This window comes from Lactuca serriola, chromosome 5, assembly GCF_051521515.1.
Source record: "Lactuca serriola cultivar US96UC23 chromosome 5, Lser_US96UC23_V15, whole genome shotgun sequence".
Taxonomy (NCBI): domain Eukaryota; kingdom Viridiplantae; phylum Streptophyta; class Magnoliopsida; order Asterales; family Asteraceae; genus Lactuca; species Lactuca serriola.
Genome location: NC_136412.1, coordinates 363,056,367 through 363,069,712, shown reverse-complemented (window position 1 = coordinate 363,069,712; position 13,346 = coordinate 363,056,367). Strand labels below are relative to the sequence as shown.

The 13,346-nt window shown below is 34.6% G+C and overlaps 1 protein-coding gene and 1 long non-coding RNA gene across 3 annotated transcripts; one reads left to right on the top strand and one right to left on the bottom strand.

Annotated features, from left to right (window-relative positions):
- The first annotated feature begins 374 nt into the window (after positions 1-374).
- PARP2 (poly(ADP-ribose) polymerase) lies at positions 375-5,598 on the top strand. The gene is made up of 18 exons (XM_079004140.1): positions 375-681; positions 778-1,051; positions 1,360-1,472; positions 1,555-1,636; positions 1,713-1,948; positions 2,040-2,166; positions 2,333-2,388; positions 3,157-3,230; positions 3,378-3,424; positions 3,527-3,576; positions 3,661-3,723; positions 3,991-4,077; positions 4,180-4,290; positions 4,371-4,446; positions 4,545-4,687; positions 4,779-4,852; positions 5,094-5,199; positions 5,305-5,598. Exons 1-18 carry the CDS (start codon positions 598-600, stop codon positions 5,395-5,397), a joined length of 1,896 nt encoding a protein of 631 aa, XP_078860266.1. The 5' UTR covers positions 375-597; the 3' UTR covers positions 5,398-5,598.
- A 2,581-nt stretch (positions 5,599-8,179) lies between these two features.
- On the bottom strand, positions 8,180-12,020 carry LOC145055748 (uncharacterized). 2 transcript variants are annotated; one of them, XR_013685328.1, is made up of 5 exons: positions 11,558-12,020; positions 11,030-11,126; positions 10,858-10,916; positions 9,967-10,089; positions 8,180-9,788 (listed from the first exon to the last, which is right to left on the bottom strand). It is a non-coding gene; the product is annotated as an uncharacterized LOC145055748 (long non-coding RNA). The 2 variants fall into 2 exon arrangements; XR_013685329.1 differs by having other exon boundaries at positions 8,180-10,292.
- Between the last annotated feature and the right edge of the window lie 1,326 nt (positions 12,021-13,346).

Below are 13,346 nucleotides of genomic sequence, written 5' to 3'. Positions count from 1 at the left end.
AGAACTCTAATAGTTTATGAAAAGCAAAGTATAAACCATAATTTATGACCTAACAATTTGTTCGTGCTTCAATCGAGCACATATCAATAATTAAAGGTTAGGTGTAAGAAATCGAGGTGGTAGGCGATGGTTGTGGGCGGTTGGTGAGGGCCCGGTGGTAGTGATTATTTTCCGTCAAAGAACTTAGGGAGGGAAGAGGATTTAAAAGGGAAAGGATATGGATAAGGTGGAAGGTGGGTGGTGTGAGGTTTTTTATTTTATTTTGTATATTATAAAAGTGTAAGAAAAATAAAATAAATCAAAAAAAGGAATACAAAGGATAGATTATTCATTTCATTATCATAAATGATGAATCGTGCAAAATTAGACTAGCGAGGGATTACATATGTAAGTTTAGACGGTCCAAGAATAGTACGTTTTTCGCATTGCACCCGTAAACAATTGGTGTAATTATCGATAGACCATAGTCCAAACTCCAAAGTGGCGGGCAAAATCGTGCTGAGCACTGAGTAGATAGTTTTCTTCCTCTGGAAGCTTTTCACGACGCCAGTTTAAAAACCATCTCCTCTCTTCTGCATCCTCACCAATAAGGCAATAATGGCGAGTAATCTCAATGTTGATGAACTCAGAGATGAGCTCTCCAAAAGAGGGCTCAGCACCGCCGGTATTAAAACCACACTGGTACGCTATTTTTTATTCTTCATTTCGAAATCTGCTTCTTTTTTTTTACAAGACTTTTGACATTCTAAATCTACACTCTACACTTTTTTTTTTCAGGTGAAAAGGCTTGAATCTGCTATTCGCAAAGAGTCTGTTCCTGAAGGGGATTTAAATAATAGAGTACTAAAGAGAGATAGGGAAAAACCTGAAGACGGGGATTTTAATTGCGGCTCTCTGAAAATTAGGGCCATAGACGACTTAAGGAAATTGAACATAAAACAATTGCGCGAACAAGCGTCTCTTAGTGGGGTTTCGGCAAGTGGATCAAAGAAAGAACTTTTAGAGAGGTTGTGCAAAGATTCCCAAACGAACAATGATGACATTGTGGAAGGTATTTGCATTTGATTCTGAATGTTGCTTACGTTTTCATTCATGAAACCTATTTTTCATCATCACTATTACCTACTTACATAACTAACACGAGCAAAAGGGGTGGTTTTTGAAAGTAATCAGATTGATAAAATAAATTGTAATAAAAGGTGAGTTGGAGACCTAGTCTAGAAGAACATGAATCACATGAAATAATAATCACTTTTTGGAAGTAATTAGAATGAAACAATTTGGCATGTAATGTAAGGTAGAGTTGAGTGCACTGTTGTTGATCTGTATCATCTGTTTTTATTGCTATTGTGGGTGTAGAGATTGAAGAGAGGAAGAAGGAAAAGCTGGTTACTGCCACAAAGAAAGGTTCGGCCGTATTAGATCAATATATATCGGATCAGGTTAAGTCTCAGTACCATGTACTGCAACAGGTAAAAGAATGCAAGTTTTCAACCCTATCTATGATGCTTCATCTTCAGTTCTTCACTAATGGAGTTTCAAATGCAAATGCAGGGTAATGAAATTTATGATGCCACGCTGAATCAAACAAATGTTGGGGAGAACAATAACAAGTTTTATATCATACAAGCACTAGGTTACATTACATCTCAAAATTATTAATCTTTGAGGCTGAGGTTTATTAAAACTGTATATTTATTATAACCTTGCAGAATCCGATGATGGTTCTACATTTATGGTTTACAATAGATGGGGTAGGGTTGGTATTAAGGGTCAAGATAAGTTGCATGGTCCCTACTCCTGTGTACAGTCTGCATTAGATGAGTTCGAACAGAAGTTCCATGCCAAGACTAAGAACTGCTGGTCTGAGCGCAAAGACTTTGTTTCTCACCCAAAAGCTTACACTTGGTTGGAAATGGACTATGGAGAAGCAGGGAAACAAACTGATGTAAACAGTTGCTTCTTGCTTCTGCTTCTTTTAGAAATTAGAATGTTCATCATATTGCATTATTGGTTCTGACATTCACATTCATGAACAGGTCCATGGAGACTTGAGCAGGAAACTGGATATTCAGCCTCGAGAAACGAAACTAGAACAACGCATTGCAAAGTTCATCTCTCTTATTTGCAACGTCAGTATGATGAAACAGCAAATGATGGAAATAGGTTGCTTCTTCTTTTAAAATCTCCCTCTTTCACTTTAGTAAATATCTATATATATATATATATATATATATATATATATATATATATATATATATATATATATATATATACATATATTTTACTGCTTGGTATATGAATTATGATATGACTGAACATTGTTTTGTAGGCTACAATGCTGAAAAGTTGCCACTTGGTAAGCTAAGCAAAGCTACGATTTCAAAGGTTAGTTATCTTAGTCTTTGGGGTTGGTTACATTTATCATATTTGTTGCACTTTACTAGATTGTTTATGTTGTGAATTATTTTATTTATGGATGGGGATAACCAAGACCTGGCATCCTTGCAAGGAAATAGACAGCATTATAAATGTATTTAACATAACTTAAGTAGAGATAATTATGCTGCATGCCAAATCCTGTTTATTTATTGTTTGTGCAGGATTGCAACAAGAGGACATAATTTGTTATTTCTCTATTAGAAACCATTTTCTGTATATCTATGAACTCACACACGCTAGGGCATAGGCCAAACCCTTTGTTTGAATCAAGTGGAAATAATTTAATCAATATGGAAAAAGAGGTCTTAACCCTGAATTTTACTTTTATTCTCTGGTGAACACTGATTAGATATATTTTAACTCATATGCTGTACAGGCACAGCTTAATAAAAGATTCTTAAATTTTTATATCTGAACATGCTTAATAAAAGATTCTTAAAATTTCATTTATCATCCAATTTCTCCATGAATTGGTTGAACCTAAAAGTAAAATTCAGATATTGTAACAACTATCAAAAGGAAGGTTCTAGCACTCCATTCTCTGTTTCTCAAGAGCCAACACTTGATGTTACCTATATAGTTGACCTGCCAATTTCTACATGTAATTCTTTTGTGTTGGTTTTTTATCAACGATATATTTGGTTTTACTTTTGTGAGTTTGTCATATGTCCTGTCCTGGTGATAATCTGACTATCATAATCTGAAAAAAAATAGGGTTATGAGGTTTTGAAGAGAGTTGCTGATGTGATTAGTCAAAACAACAGGAAAAAGCTTGAGCAGTTAAGCGGGTATCTACTTGTTCCTTGAATTTTAAATTTCATTATAATCTGTGTAATCAACTTTGTTTCCATCATTTTGTCAAGTGTGTAGTAGATGTTTTACCTCCAGGCTCTCGGTGTATATAATGTAATAATGGTTTGACATAATAATTGCAGAGAATTTTACACCATCATTCCCCATGATTTTGGTTTTAAAAAGATGCGTAAGTGTTTAGATATTTCTGTAACATCTCACTTTGTTTCCTTCACCTAGTTATTGTATTGGGTTAGTAACAGCAAGTAGTGTGTATACTCCAACCCCACAGGTGAATTCGTAATTGATACCCCCCAAAAGTTAAAACGCAAGCTAGAAATGGTAATCTTCTCTTGCTTTTGCTAAATAGCTGATCTTTATATCTCTAGTTTGGTTTAATGACTTGTAGATGTTGTTTAATCAAAGGTTGAAGCCCTTGGTGAAATTGAGGTTGCAACAAAGTTGCTGGAGGACAATGCTGGGATGGAGGTAATGCTTAAAGCTTAATGTGTTGTTTTTTCAGAAAAAATTTATTTAGGTGATCAAAAAGATACAATTTGTGCTCTTCACACTACAGGCTCCTTAAATCATTTCCCTTCTAAGTTGTACGTTCAAGTGTTTTCCTTAGCCTATTGTGAAAACCAAGAGTTTTACATAACAAAAGTTATTTCTTTGTTTTGATACATTGGCTTCCAGAAAGGTGAATCTTTGTTTTCATGGCTCAAGTCTACTATTAATATTTATTCATTTCCACAGGAACAGGAAGACCCAATCCTTTCACGTTATCAACGCCTTGGCTGTGAACTAACACCGGTAGAAGTTGATTCCAAAGAGTTTCACATGGTGTGCTTCTTATCCCCATTGCTCTCTTACAAAATAAACTTTTAGCAAATGTTGTTAGTTGTTACTTGTTGTATATAAATATTAACTTTCTTTGACCATTAGATCACCAAGTACATGAAGAACACTCATGCCAAGACACATTCAGATTATAGTGTTGAAACCGTTCAGATTTTTAGAGCCTCAAGGCATGGAGAAGCCGATCGTTTCAGCAAGGTAAGCTTAGCTTCTTAGATTTATTCAAGTTTGTTTTATAAAAAATAAAAAGGTGTTGTGTGCTGCTGCATTGTCAACAGTTCTCTAATATGAAAAATAGGATGCTTTTGTGGCATGGTTCTCGGCTAACAAATTGGGCTGGAATCCTGTCTCAAGGTTAGCTTAATTTTTCTTTCCCTCTCATCTATCAACAATAACATTTACATATTCATTTCCTTGAATCAATCAAAATGAGTAACAAAACAAAACACCAGGTTTGCGGATTGCTCCTCCAGAAGCACCTGTAACAGGGTACATGTTTGGGAAAGGTGTTTATTTTGCTGACATGTTCTCAAAGAGTGCAAACTATTGTTGTGCCTCTCACCAAGCTTCAGCTGGTGTGCTGCTTTTGTGTGAGGTTGCTTTTTGGCATATCATATCCTCCAAAAACACTTTGCCCCCTCCTCTTTTAACTAATTTCCCCACCTTTTAAAAAAAAAAAAAATTAGGTTGCACTTGGGGAGATGGCTGAGCTACTAACAGCTAAATACGATGCTGACAAGTTGCCACAAGGAAAGCTAAGGTACTATTTAATTATTTATCCATATCTGCTTCTTTCTCATCACCTCACCTCAATAGGATACAATCAAAAACAGAAAACATCCTTTTTTTTTTTCTCTTCTCTTTCTATACTGTCTTAAGGTATGTAAAAGATATTAATTCCTCTGCATCCAAACCTAAAACAAAGCCAAACAGGGCATAAAATATCATATAAAAAGTAGAGAGCTTTACCGTGATTTCTCTTTTGTGTGGTGTGGTGTCAGCACGAAAGGAGTTGGGGCTACTGCCCCTGATATGTCAGAGATTGAGACACTGGAGGATGGTGTTGTTGTTCCCCTAGGACACCCCAAAAAGCAGCTGACTTCAAAGGTCAACTCAACTCCTCTTTATATCACTATCACCTGCTTTTCTTTCTTGTCTTACTTCGGTTATTATTATGATGATGATGACTGATGTCTTGTGAATCTATTGCAGGCTAGCTTATTATACAATGAGTATATTGCTTACAATGTCGATCAGATCAGGATGCGCTATGTTGTTCATGTCAATTTCAATTTTAAGAAATAACATTTCATGGCTTCTATTGGAAATGGAGAAATTGTTTGCCTTGTAAAGGCATGTTTTGCTAGATGTTTGAGTTTAGAGGCTTTATCAATGGTACTGTGACTTGTCTTTTGAATTAGATCCTTGTATAAACAGATTCGGAGATATCAGTCTATGTGATCAATTTATAGTTATAATAGATATCACCACTTTATAATTGTGTAATGGAGTATGTGCTCAATGAATGTATGTATAAAGTTTTATTTGTATTTGTAAGTTATCACTTTGTACATCTGTTAACGTTTGAAACGAAAAGTAAATTGTTTTGGTTTTTGTAAAACCATATTTTGATGGTTATGTTTTAAGGATATAGATCCAATAAAAAGGAAATATTTCGTAGGAAGGGTAAGAAATACATTATTTGTATGATTTATTTAGTTTGAGCAGGTAACCAATAACACTTTAGCCATGTGGCATTTAAAGGATGAGTTGGCAAACAGCGTTAATGAGATTACATTACGTTTAGGTGGAGAAGTGAACCCATCACTCTACAATCAATTTTTTGCACTTAAACGTACCCAGCATTCAGATTAAGGGATTTTTGAAGAAGATTAGGGTTTGATTTCGTTGTAAAAGTGTTCTAAAAGGTGCAATTTGAGGTTATCAGAGAATTGATTTCACAAGGCAAGTTGTTACATTTCATGTTTAATCTTTTTGTTATTGAGAGGTGAACATGAACGTATGCTTTTTTAGGTTGTTGTGATGGATTTAGATTCAGCAGACGAATGCAACACATACCTATTTTTTGGTTTACGTGAGCTTTTCTTTGGTCTTAATGAGATGGATTTTGAGCTTCATGGAATATACATGGATCATGAACTAGAGCAAGACTTCGTTACTCTACTAGACAAGTGTAAGGACGTATTTCTTAATGTTCTACCAACTGATAAAAATCTTAGAAAATCTAGTTTGGCTGATGAAGTAAGAACATAAGTGTATCATAGGAATGATTTGCAAAGTGATGAAGACGAGCGAGAGCAGGTGAAAAACAAGTACAACATACGTGATCCAAAAACTAAATGGAACCAAAGCTTGGTGACATTTTTGAGACTGTTACACAGTTGAAGTTTTGTATCAAAAACTATGCAATCCACAATGGGTATCAGTTGTACTTTGAAAAGTGTGACAGTAACAAGATAGTTGCAAGATGTGGGAAGAGAAATGAGAATAATACTTGCCCTTTTAGACTGTATGCCTCATGGATGTTCAATGAAAGATCTATTCAGATAAAGAGTTTAGAAGCTAATCATGTTTGTGGTAGGAAGTTTAAACTTGGCTCTATGGTTACTCCTAATTGGATAGGTAGACACTATGTAACTGAAATTGCAAATAAACCTAAGATGAAGTTGAAAGAGATGATTACTGGCATCAGACAAAGACTAGAATCGGGTTCGATATCACTAGAGGAAACAGTTTCAACCTCCGGATCTCCATTAGGGTTTGAAGTTTGACCACGTTCTATTCTCTTTTCCTTCGCCAAACGCCTTGCTTCTTTTTCAATTTCCGGATTATATATCAAGGCACCTGTATGTTGAGATCTGGGCATAGAGAAACAAATTGATTAAAAATAAACCAATATCCGACAACGACGCTAAAATTTGGTAGTTGTCGAGGCCAACAAAATTAATAACCCTAAAGCTTTTACACTAAAATAGTGTATAGTGGTAAAGGGGTCGAATCCGCAGAGATTGGTTCGATTTTATAACTCTATGAAAATGAATCTTTTTTGAAGAAATATGAGGTACCATTTTATGCTTTCTTTTCTAACACTTGTCTTAATCATTACAATGATTGTTACTAACTAGTAATTGATTGTAGGTTTTGGTTTATAATTCATAGTCAAGGGCATGTGTTTGTGGTCAGAAGAGGGTGTGACAGCTACAGGGTGGACTTAGATGCTATGACTTGTTCCTGTAGGCTGTGGGATTTGTCTGGGATCCCTTGTGTGCATGCAAATGCAACAACAAATTATATCCATCAAACACCGTATGGACACATCAATGCATACTTCTCTAAAGATAAATTTAGGCAATGCTACTCAACAAACATAGAACCTGTTGATGGCAACAATTTGTGGGCCCAGACTGAATACATTAAGCCCTTGCCTCCAATGTCTAGGAGGATGCCTGGTAGGCCTGCTACTAATAGAAGGAGGCATGCCAGTGAGAAAGAGAGCAAGTTTTCAACAATTAAAGTAAAGGTTCCAAGAACTACTTGATGCGGAAAATGTTTGGAATATGGTCATAACAAAAGGGCATGTAAGAATGAGAGAAAAGAATATATGCATCCCCCACCAAAGAAGACAGGAAGGCCAAGAAAAAATCTCATTCCCCCCTTCAACTGCATCTAGGGATGCAAACAGGGCGGATATTTGCGGAGATAGCAAAACCCGCCCCCTTACCCGAATTTCAATCCCCATAACCATCCCCATCCCCGCCCGACATAAAACCCGAGGGGTTCGGGGTCAAAAATCCCCATCGGGTATGAGAAACTCGACGGATACCCATTTACGAAGCAAATCCAAAAAGGTTAGACTATATTTTCCAAGCCAATTTATTTTAAACTAGAAAGGTTTCCCGCGGATCGGAAGGTGCGACTTTTTCGTGAAAATATAGTACATTCGTCCATTTACAAATGCACAATAATTAAATATGTTCTATTGCAAGATAAACAATACGTGCAACAACAGTAACCACCATTTATTAAACAAATTAATAAAAGTAATAGAGAGGGTATGAATAATGAATTCAACTATTCTAGCATTGTAATAACCAACTACCTTTCTTAAACAACTACCTTTCTTAAACAGATACCGACTTCCATATCACTAAATTAATAAACCTATTTGATAAGGATTAACAAATTAGGGATGAAGGAATGTAACAGCGAATGAGACACAATAACAATAGAGGAAGGAATGTATTGACAACCAAATGCAAAAAAAAAAAAAAAGAACATAACCAGACACAATAACAATAGAGGAAGGAATGTATTGACAACCAAATGCAAAAAAAAAGAACATAACCAGGGAAAACGTCCCTCTCTCTCTCTCACACACACAAGAGTGTGGAGCCAGCACAATCATGCACACGAAATAACAGAATGACCACTAAGAAAATCCTCCTGTTCTATTTATTCTTACATTCTCACTCCTCCAACTAATCAACCACTTTTCTCACTTGACCATTTTACCCTTCTGGAATATACTTTCCAGATCCTTGGTTTATTAACATCGTGGCTACCCAAGTATGAATTTGCATCACTATCTTATTATTATTATTTGTTTTGCTTTTTTTTGGAAAAAAAAAGATTCACTGATTCTGCCACCTGTAGATAGAGAAAGAGAGAGTAAGGTAAATGCAAATATAGCAATGTACTTCAACTTATTTTTGTATTATTTCTATTCAATTATATTAGAAAATTGTACTTTCAATTTCAGAATATCTACCAAATTATGGCATTATGATTTCAATTTTTAACTTATTAGGGCATCGTACTTTGAAAAAATTGATTTGGGAATAAAAAAAACACAAATGTCTTTCACTAACTTGTTGAACCTCTTCAGCCACAACTTTTGTTGGAAATAATATATCAGAAAAATCGTGAAAAACTTATATTTTTTTCGTTTTAGAAAAATAATTTAAAACTTTCTAACATATTATCATGTTCCTCTAATCAAAACAACATAGATGAGACCAATAGAGAATATATTCACAAACTATCAAACAATTGATATGGGTTCTGCTTCTGGAATTCCAGGATATAGGCGTAAACAAAAAAAAGAACTGACAATCGTGATTCCTCCAAAGAAGAAACCAACTGTAAATAATACAAATAAGTTGTTATTTTTATAATGCGAACTTTTTGCTAATGGAAGTTAAAAAAAAATGCTTAAATATTTAGAGTATTGGTTGTTGATTCCCATCAGACCGTAAAATGACATAAAAGCAACACCACTGCAAATTAGGTGGTTTTCTACAACATAATAAATTAAGGCAAGAGATAGGAACTGACCACGTACCCTCATTTATTTCAACTGTAAAAATTGAATTTTATTAATATAATAACAGTGTGTAGGGGCAATATCGTCCTAAAACTGTAACAACTTGATTTTATTAAAATAAAAAGTGTGTAGGGGCAATATGGTCCTAAAAATGCAAAAAATTTACTTTTTTAATATTCCTTATGCAAAAATATCAAACCCATTACCCACAATAAACCAAAATAAAAAAGATTAAAAATAAAAAAGTAAGACATAGATGTATAAATGTTAGGGCTTGCTGATTTCAAACCGTCACATAATTCTTTTGGCCTTTATTTGCAGATTTCTTTGTATCAAAGTCTACATACCATACCTAAATCCACAGACAAAAAATCAACTAACAAAATTAGAAAATTAGATGTCAATATGAACTTTCACGTTGACACATGCATATCAATTTGTTTGATGTTAAGTATAGATAAAAGAAATCACAATATTATATCTTTATGAGGAATAACATAATCAATATTGGACAAATACTATGGTCAAACCTGGTGATAGATAATCAGAACAAAGTTCTTCTCGTTACAGACCGAACCCAACGAAATCATCAGGCGAGAAAATTTAACGGAGTCTAACCTATAGTCGTGAACCTTCTGAAAATGAAGAATATCCTGCAACCGAAACACGATAAATGAAATTGAATGATAAAAAAGATGAGAAAAACCTACTTACCTGATTCCTGATGTTATAAGAATACTTGCTGAATATGGATGTTAATTAAAATTCTTTGTCAACTTCAACTCAATCATGGAATTCAGGCATTCTTAGTTCTCTCCAACAGTAACAAATTAAACAACATTGGTCTAATTTAAACCTAATATAATAGATTGACCAAAAGCGATTAATAATAACAGCCTATGAGTTGAATTTATATTAAAATCGACATCTACAAGTCAAATAATATATTAGAAACTGATATTGGGAATTAAAAGAAGGAAAATTAGGTTAAACAAACATCTAGGTTTCGATAGTACTTTCTGCCTCTTTACTACCTCCGATTTTGATTGGGTTGCGGACAGCCTCCTTGTTGAGACCAAAAATGTATTTACTCTTTTAGTTGTAAAAAAATAATAATAATAAATTGGTGGATATAAGTCATACATACCACAGTTGCATCTGCCATTCCTAATTGCAATAATTCATCTTGGGTAGGTTTATTTAAATTGGATGATGCAATTCGTTTAATTTCACTTTTCAAATTGTTAGGATCTAATATGTATTCTCTTAATTTCATCATAAGAACAACTTTTACATTTGGTGGTAGGCTTCTTGCGTCTGTGTCCATTTTTCTTATCCGAATTTATATTTTATTATTATAAAAAGAAATAAAATGTGTTATAAGATTAATAAAGGAATGGAATCAAGGATTGACATGATACCAGAGACTCGACTTCATCTATTCCGACTTTTGTTTCAGAAATTTTCTGCTTCTTGAGCTCTGAAATGAATAACAAACATAAAATGATTATGTAGAAAGGAAAAAGATTTAGGTTGTGTTTGTTGCATGGGTATGTAAGCATCATGTACAAAGATACATAATTACAACATTACCAAGAAATTTTGATGATATTTGATACATTCGTAGTTTTTCTTCTCAATATCCATAGTCTTTCTTCTCAGCATCCAGATAAGAATCAGGGAAAATGATCTTCATGATATTGAAAAAGAAAAGTTAAAAGAATAAAATATAATTCATGTTGGCATTATATCGAGCACTTGGTGGACATAAAATGCAAACCAGCTTTCTTAGACTCCAAACTTGGTGGACATAAAATGCAAACCAACTTTCTTAGACTCCAAACGTTATATAAGCCACAAAAGTAAAAACAAATGTAAAAGAATAGTTGAAGTCATAAATAAAAGTTGTTATATAGTATCGAAACCAAAGAAGAAGGTCAAAAAAAGTTCTTTCAAAGTCTTCAAGTATTCTTTTGCAAACCACTATGGAAGTGCAAGTTGTTACGAAACTCCATTAATGGGCAGTAAATTATCTAGAAGATCAAATCAAAGTAATGAAACCTATTTAAAATTTGATATTTCTATGATGAAAGAGATAAGATCGAAGCAAATGTCGCTTACATATTTTGGCTCATCTTTTTTTTTTTTTTTGCTTAACAGGGAAGGTAGAGAAGAGTGATTGTAGAACCCGTTTCTCACAAAATTCGGCTTCAACGTGACTGTCATGAGGGGTTGACCAAAAAATAGAATCGAGAAGAAAGCAAGAAACCCTAAGTTTCTTCATTTGAAATCCAGCAAGGTCTGTAAATATCAGCCATAAGCTTAGGGTTCTTAGAAACCTACGATGTTAAGAGACTTTTTCTTGGCGATTGTAAGGCACACTGGTTTCTACCGAGAACCGTGGTTAACGAAGAAAGTGGACCGGAGCGCCGGTGGCGGAGAAGGAGACGGAGACATTTTTTAAAATAGGAAGGATCGATTGAAGTAGCAGACTGAAGTAGACTGAAGAACCAGAGATTGTTGGCGGTTGTGGAGAAAGCTAAGCGGTGGGAAATAACACTTATCCTAATCTGATTGGATTACATGGGCGGTGAACCGATAGAAGTAATACGTATGCATCTCCAATTTTAAAAATGCCTAAAAGGACCCCTAAAAAAGAAGGAAATAAACAAACGACGTTTAGCAAACATACATAATCATAAGGACCTATCTTGTCAAACCCTTATAAAGAAGGAAATAAACAAACGACGTTTAGCAAACATACATAATCATAAGGACCTATCTTGCCAAACCCTTATGGCAAACCCCCATAAGCAAGAACAGCATATTAGAAGGATGGATTTTGACAAAAGAGAGTAAAGAATACTGTAGCTAAGACCAGAGAAATTTAATATATTGTATAATTGTTTTGCTTAATAATTTTTAATATACGCCAAAATCTTTTAACAAAATACTATGAAATACTAATTAAGAAGTAAATTGAAGCGTGAATGGTAGTACAAATATGTGGTATGGTTCCTTGATACTTATAAAGGTTTCTTATGTGTTTTTTTGTACAAGGACCAATGTGGGATGAGTTTTTACAATTTGCTATTATTTTTTACAGTTTGTTTATATTCATAGAAATCCCACATCGTCAATTCGTCATACGCTTAAAACTAAAAGGTGGACAAGTACATTATAAGAGAAGCATTGCAGCACAAGTTACACAAGTTAAACTCGATGCATTAATTAAACCTATATATAACGTGGTTTGCATTAATTAAAACTATATATATAATGTGGTTTGTTAATCATGTTATAGTATAGTTTTGTTAATCGTATCTTTTTTTAATATATATATATATATATATATATATATATATATATATATATATATATATATATATATATAAAATCGGGTATTAAATCGGTGGATAGTAGCATACCCCGCCCCGTTAGGGTCGGGTAACCGCAGGTATCCGAATCCGCGGGTCAAAGTTGCATCCCTAATTGCATCTATTCTTAACCAACCACCAGTTACTACAGGCCTACTTAACCAAATGTCCAAAGTCAACCTTCATGCTCTAACACATTGAGGAGGAGTCCAAGACAACATCCCATTCCCACATCAACTGTGTAACAGCCCGGAATTTCAAGTATTGATTTAAAACTATTTTTGGGGGCATTTTAGGAAGGGACTCGGCGAGTTGGAGCCAGACTCGCCGAGTAGGACCGCAGACTTGGTCGCGGGTTCGCGACTGGACTCGACGAGTCCAGATATGGACTCGGCGAGTCGACGTTGTTCAGCAGAAACCCTAGCCGTTTGGTTTTGGATCGTATATAACGCCTCTTAGGCCGTCATTGTCCGTCTTTTGGCCGATTGAGAAGAACCCTAATCGTTGTAGACGTCTAGAGCAGGAGAGAAAGC

Coding starts and splice junctions, on each gene's coding strand:
- PARP2 (XM_079004140.1), top strand. CDS start 598: ATGGCGAGTAATCTCAATGTTGATGAACTCAGAGATGAGCTCTCCAAA. Junction 1,637..1,712: donor TTATATCATACAAGCACTAG/GTTACATTACAT, acceptor ATAACCTTGCAG/AATCCGATGATGGTTCTACA. Junction 2,389..3,156: donor GCAAAGCTACGATTTCAAAG/GTTAGTTATCTT, acceptor GAAAAAAAATAG/GGTTATGAGGTTTTGAAGAG.